General features: G+C 31.4%; 1 protein-coding gene across 1 annotated transcript in view; it reads left to right on the top strand.

The window, feature by feature from the left end:
• The window catches only part of CngA (Cyclic nucleotide-gated ion channel subunit A), a 609,564-nt gene extending 604,887 nt beyond the window's left edge, over positions 1-4,677 (top strand). The window contains exon 15 of the mRNA XM_067052970.1: positions 3,295-4,677. Coding sequence (XP_066909071.1) covers positions 3,295-3,418 — 124 coding nt within the window. The 3' untranslated portion in view covers positions 3,419-4,677. The remainder of the gene's footprint in view (positions 1-3,294) is intronic.
• The last annotated feature ends 2,654 nt before the right edge of the window (positions 4,678-7,331 follow it).

Genomic DNA, 7,331 nt, shown 5'->3' with positions numbered 1-7,331 from the left:
AGCAAAAAAAAATATATATATATATATAACTATGTTATTCGAGTTACCGTCATATGAAATAAGGATTTATTTCGTTTTCGTAAAGCATACAATGGAGTTTTACTACTTTTGGATTTTATGTTCAATTCTCTTTACGTTGCCCACGGACAAAATGCTATATATAAGAAGTATGAGAAGAAGTTTTTCGTAAACCTGTAATCATATTATTACCACTACAATGGATGCATTTGCATTCATGCTCAACCTCCAAATTTATACCTCAATCCAATTAGGGGCCAGGCACCTTCTTCCTAGGGGCTGAATATGGATAACGAAGATCGGCAGATGTTACATAATAAATAAATTATCTGCAACATCTGAATTCGACTCGAGCCTAAAAGAGAGATCAACCAAAATATTTTTTGTTTTAAGCCAGTTTATTGGACTCAAGTGTTCCTTCGAAACTCCTGAACTTGTGAATTATTTTTTTCGACCGATTACTACCTCTTCAACCTTATGTAGTTGACGACGGAAAATCAGTTACTTTCATTTTCTTGCACTAAGTTATATTACCGACAAAAGTGCATTTCGTTTGTGTAATATGAAGAAGAAGTAAGCCCAGCTTAGGAGGCTTCCTTGGAAGTTAATTGAATATTGGAATTGGATGTCCTTGCAGACGTCATGGTTACAGGCGTCGATAGTAGATGCTCGGAGATCACTTCATCGATCTAGGGGAGGGAGCATGCGTTCCACAGTGGTTAACGGAATTTTATCTTCTATGAGTAAACCTCATTTCTAATAAGAATTTATTGCAACTTTGAGTTTAAAAGGTAAATATTAATTCTGAACAACTGCATATCCACATTAGGGAAATGACGGATGTAAAAAAAATGTGTAATTTAAAGAACTTTAGAAATTAGTTCTGGCTCTAAAAGTTCATTATTGCATTATAAACTTTGATGATGACTCCGTGCAGGCTTAGTCACTCAGCTTTTATGAGCCAACTTTTCATATTTCTGATTTCGTTACTCCAATATAATTCTTGAAATTAACAATATATTGTAAATCTAATTTATAACATACAACATGCTACATTTCTTATGGCTTTGAAGCATGTCTTGGCAATGCCAAAGACCAGTATTTCTTTCCTGTTAATTTTCCTTCTAATATTATACTATTTTTCTCCAAATATATTCAGTCTCATTGTAGTACTTTTCCCTGATAAGATAAAATGACTCAACTCCAAAATTACCATTTTTCTTGACTGGTCGTTGCTGCAACAACTTATTGAAGAGAAGAATTTAAAATCTCCCAACATTTTTGATCCGATTTTCCAACTTGACCGGAAATCTTGGGATACCCTGAAATTTATTCTTTCTCTAAGCTTGTAAAAGCAATTTTCAGTAGAGCAATCTCTTTGAATAATGTCTTACCACATTTTTTGTAGTTTGAAGTATGTTCCGAAGTTTTCGGTGTATTTAGTGGATGATCTCTCTCCCCTCCTTTATTTGTAGGACAAACTACGTCCCTGCTTTAAGCGGTTCCGAAGGAATTGTTAATCACATTAAAAAATCCTAAACCCTATGATTATATTTCAGGCTTTAAACGCAAATATTAAATTTACAAGACTTACGTGGTTTCACACATTTGCCGACGATATTTATACTTGTATTCGTATAACTCTCGTTGTTATTCCTTTCTGCTTCTCATATATGGTAGAATAATTTTTTATTATTATAGTTCTGAAAGACTCAATTATTCTCGGATTATTCAAAGGAGTGGTAGTAACTTATATTGGAATATCATATAATCAATCCGGCTTTTGATCCAAAACAACTTAAACATCATAATATCAATTAATGTAAGCGGTTTACATCTTATTAAGATTTATAAACCTATACCATATCTATTATTAATTAGTATATATATATATTTAGCCGTATATATATGTCGTAGCAAACCTAATACTTAAAAACTAAATTAAAATGGATTAATTTTGTTATGGGTGGATCACCCCTCATAACCCACATAGAAAAAACAAAACCTCTCTTCACATTACCAGATATTGTTGAAATTATAATACTGTTTAGAGAAAAATACATCTAATTCCATGAAAATGGAAATTGCTACAAATTTTTATAGCAATGAAGAATAAATGTTTCTATATAAAAAAAAAAAAGTTTTGTTTTATTCAGGCCTAGAATGTTGAATTTGTAGGTTAAGTACCTTTTTTAAGTAAATAAATTAAAAATATAATATAATTTGTTAATTAAATAAAGAAGAAAACGAATGTTTTCCTACTTCCACGGTTGTTTTATTAAAACAACGCTCACCGCATCAGATTTTTAATGTATAATATTGCTATGTACTGTCTTGGGATTTAGTCGGGATGCCAGGCAATTATCCAAAAATAATTTAATTAATTAATTAACTTTTAGTCCTGCAAAACTAATATTATAATTGGATTCTTTTCCAAAGGCCTATTTTGTGTTTACCAGTTACCAATTAAATATCTTTATTTTTATAAAATGTCGTTACCATTAATTATATAATATAATAAGGGGTGGTATTGGGTAATGTGATAGTATATAAACTATATCAAGGAACAAAGTATTTATTTGCATTGATGTGATTAAAGGAAATTATAATATTGAAATGATTCAGATAATTGGTTTAACATAAAATATTAATTATTACATTATTACCTAATATATATCTGAATGAGTGCTGAGTTGGTTTATTTGGGTGGTGCGTGTAATAATGTGAGTGTTATCTTGTTCATAAGGGATGGCGTTCAGGTCTCATAGCCGTTCTGAGGATTTCGTCTTAGGATTGCATCTTGCCCTTTCTTCGATCTTCCTACTTCTGCTGCTTCTGTCTTCAATTGCCCTTTTTCCTGGTCAATTCGCCTCTCGTTCGTAGAGTTTACCTTTTCGGAACCTTATTTCCCATTGGCTATCATCAGCCACGCTCAAGAAAAATTCATTACAAGGTGGTGGTACAGATAGAAAGGTATTTGGTGCATGTGTTGTTTATAGTTGACCTGACTACCGACAAAGCCAGCTAGTTGGCAATACCTGTTTTTAATAAATTTGTTCAGGAAGGACCCTTTCACCTTTGCCCCTTAGCCCCCTGCAAAGTGCCTTTTTTGACATACCCGGCACAAGTATGACAAGACATATGGCAGACTTTTATAACATTAATAATTGCTAATACCTCGATACATATCAATATTGCGTAACCTAAGGTATTCATCATGCCTCTTTACTACATCTCATGTCATCAATTGTCTGATCGATATTTACACTGTTTCAGATTCGACGATGAGATGAAGCAAGAAGCAGTGGCCTCGGCCCGCCTGGCGAGGAGGTCCCTCCAGGGCCTGGTGCATGGGAGCAGGGGGTCCAAATCCAGGCAGCGGAAGCCGAGCACGGTATAGCCGGTGATAATAGTGGTCTTGGTGTTTAGGGAACTCGTCGCATTGGAACATTGTCTTATTAGTGAAAACCTTTTTCTTTGAACTTTTGCAACGACATATTTCGAATAAGTTGTCACCACCAGCAATAAACTGGTCTCAAACTATCTCTGATATGGATCTTTTAACAGCAAACTTTGCTGAACTTGCAGTAAGGTATAAATTAAATATTTTATGTATGATCTTTAAGAAAAAAAATTAAAAAAAAAAAAAAAAATATGAAGGCAAGAGACATAGGTAAAAAACAATTATCATCTGTATAGTGTAAACTGTCTCATTTAAAGACTGTATTTTCAAAGAAAAAGCCATATCATTAAGATCAAATCGATTTGTTTAAAATAATTTTATTAATCTGTAGTGAAAGCAACCAAATGAATATCAAATCATTATTTTATTTTCCAATATTTAGGTCTATCTGATTACAGAAAACCTATAATGGACTGCATTTTTATATTTATTGTTGGTTGATTGCAAACTCTCTCCACACTTAATTAAACTTTCTAATATCTGTTTTTCTGATTTTTACACATGTTAAAAAATAATTAATAAACATGAACAAGAAGGACAAAGGTTGCTTTCACCTATGTTTTTTGCCTATTAGGTTCCATTGAATGCCTAAATTTTTAATGGAGATCTAAAGAATTATTATCATTAAATGTAAAATATTTATGAACATGAGTATTAGAAATGTATATTGTTACCAATTCCTGATACAGGGAAATATTAAATGTTTATTATAACAATAAGAGTAGAAACTGGTTGTATTTTGTGTAATTCTGAGAGTTTATGATTGTAGAATACTGCTTTATTTCTTAAAACGTAGTGTTATTGATTTGGCCAAATATGGATGATTGAGGTAGTCATTAAACTATGTATGTTTATAAATGGCTTAGGGCAGGAATGGCATATTAAATATAAAAGCAGTAACACATTATTTTATCTATTGGAAAATTGTGTATTGTAATACTGTTGATGCCATAGAAGCTCTGGAAAAGTGTACACCAGAATGAAATATTTTTGTTAATAAACGTACATAAGTATATAACATTACATTTATGTATGAAAACTATAATTTTGCATTTCAAAATAAAATATTTAAAAAATTAAAAACTTTTTTTTTAATGGTTAAGCTCTATGCATGCGGGATTTGGACCGCACCATTTTTGGATGTAGCACTATTTATAAGAACTTCTAGACACTGGCTATTGACCATCACCTGAGCAAGTTAAGACAGGTTCCAGTAAGCTGTGAGCAACCTATCCTGAGAGTATTGAATTCTTAAACTTCATCAGATGTAACTGCTTTGCATGAATAGTGGCACACCTGACCAAAAAATTATTATATTTTATATTTGACATATTCCATAGATTTGCCGTAGACTGTAGTAGGGTTTATACAAAAACCGACATTTTAGAAAACCGGTTTTCGAATAGTAATTTTTCCAGAAAACCGGTTTTAACAGGTTTCGAATTTTTATAAAAAAAATTTTGCTGGAATCCAAGGTATCCTGAACACCCAGCCATACATATAGCATACCTCCTATATGTATGTACCAAATATTTATTAACATCATTACAGGAGGGTATGAAAAAAAAAAAAAAGGAATTCGAACAAAAAATTTTAACTGAAAATTTAGAGAGATTAAAAGCAGTTTTTGACTGAAATTATTTACTGTTCAATTTTATTGATGGTAAAATTTTTTTATGCAATTTAGTAGAACAAAGAAATAATAGTTGTTTATGCCAATTTTTGTCACCAGGATTGTTGTTTATGCATAATTTTCACATATAAGGATGTAAATATTTTGATAATAGTGAAACGAGTTATTCAGCAAATGGTTCGAATACATAAAAACAATATATTTTCATATTTTTATAATAACCATATAATTTTTTTAAAAAACAATGTTATTAGATACAGATGGATACTTATTAAAAACAATACGTTTCGGCCATTTTAGCCATCCTCAAGGACATCTTCAATTATAATTTCTTCCTCACATTAAATTTAGAGTTTACTTTTGCAGGATATTATGCCCACGTTATTCATTAATTATAAGTTAAAAGCCTATTTTTTTAAATTTAAAATAATAAATATTTAATTCTTCTTATATAAGATTATCCACACAAATTCACTACCATATACACAAACCATTTATTTATGATTTTATTTTATGATAAACAAATATTTATTATTTTAAATTTTAAAAAATAGTCTTTTAACTTATAATTAATGAATGACCTGGGCAGAATATCCTGCAAAAGTAAACTCTAAATTTAATGTGAGGAAGAAATTATAATTGAAGATGTCCTTGAGGATGGCTAAAATGGTCGAAACGTTGGACTGGTGAAAAATAAAAAGTGTTGAGACAAAAAAGGATACAAGTTTTGATTTATTTAATAAACAAAAATATCATATCAACTCATACCAGTTTGATAAGTTACGACAAATAATAATAATAACATAGCAGTCATTTATAATAACAATAAGAATGATAGGAAATATGGCTAAAGTTTATAAACCCATGAAAACAAGGAGGAAAAAAAACTAAGGAAGATAAACAACTGAATTAAACCAAGGAAGTTATATTGCCAAACCGGCGTGAAACCCGCGAGTCCTGCCCTCTGTGGTAGCCTTACTTATCATACTTTTAAAACAGAAACTTATAGCGGATATATTGGTCGATATACGGCATGTCATAATACCAGAAGAGGAAATCAAACACCTAAAATAATAGGTCACCTTCCCGGTGGTATTGCAAAATTGGCAAACGGTTTTTTTAATTTTAGGCACTTTTAAAATATGACTAGATTTAACTATATTAAGAATCCTCTTCTAGTTTTAATTAAATGTTTCTAAAGCTACATTGGACCACTGCTTAGTGGGGTGCGTCAAACGGGAAGGATTGCCTCCTAATATTTTCTGTTATGTATGATCTCCTCTTGTGGGATTATATATACTCTTCTCGATGCCCACCTGTCATAGTTGTTTTACCAACCAGTTTCTGGTTGTTAACTAACTCTTGTTACTAATTTTGATGAAGCTGAACTGTTAGAGCTGAGGTGTATCTTAAAAACTTCATGTCTGTGACGGCGTCAGGTGTTTTCTGGCCTTAGCGGTTCGACTTTTATTTTGTGTATGCGGTTCCACTGAATGAAAACTCGGCCCCCTTTATTTATAAAAAAAATAAAGCATATGGAATTATTTTCGACCCATAGCCTTTGTGATTGGCTGAATCCTTACAACATTAAGTAAAATAAAACGATATTTAAACTAACAATATTCACTTCCATTAGCAACAACATTTGTTTATTTCTTGTTCAACTAGGCAAAAGCCAGGTGGTCTTGCATGATGTCAAACATCTAAGACCCTTGTCGGACTGATGGAGCTGCTAATTAAATTAAGATGTATATCAGTTAGGGGTCAGTCATCCATGGATCCATTGATATGCTATAAGTTAAATTTGAAATTATATACAATGTATGACATTCTTTCCTTTAAATTGTTTTTAATATAAGAAGGAACTATTTTCTTTTTTTTTTTTTTTTTTGTGTGAAATTTAGTAGCTTTTTATCCTATACCTGGTCATTTCTGACATACAGGAGTGGAGGATATTTTAGGCTTAGTAAAAAGTATTTATTATTTAATGATAATTTAATAAAATGAGCTACTGTTATGAGATGACAATTACTTCACCTTAAATACTCTGATAGAACTGATGACTTTTATTGTCATCACTTTCTAAGTTTTTTGTTTTTTGTTTGTTTTTTTTTAGCCAAGACTCCCATTGGAGTCCTATACCGCCTAACCATGGTTGGTGGTCAAAGTTCTTCATTTTGTGGGACCGCCACTCAATGAAAAAAGTCGACGCCCCAG

Source organism: Halyomorpha halys, unplaced genomic scaffold, assembly GCF_000696795.3.
Source record: "Halyomorpha halys isolate HHAL.00 unplaced genomic scaffold, Hhal_1.1 Scaffold23.1, whole genome shotgun sequence".
In the NCBI taxonomy this organism is placed as follows: Eukaryota; Metazoa; Arthropoda; class Insecta; order Hemiptera; family Pentatomidae; genus Halyomorpha; species Halyomorpha halys.
The sequence above is the reverse complement of the archived record's forward strand: the minus strand, read 5'-3'. Positions and strand labels throughout refer to the sequence as shown.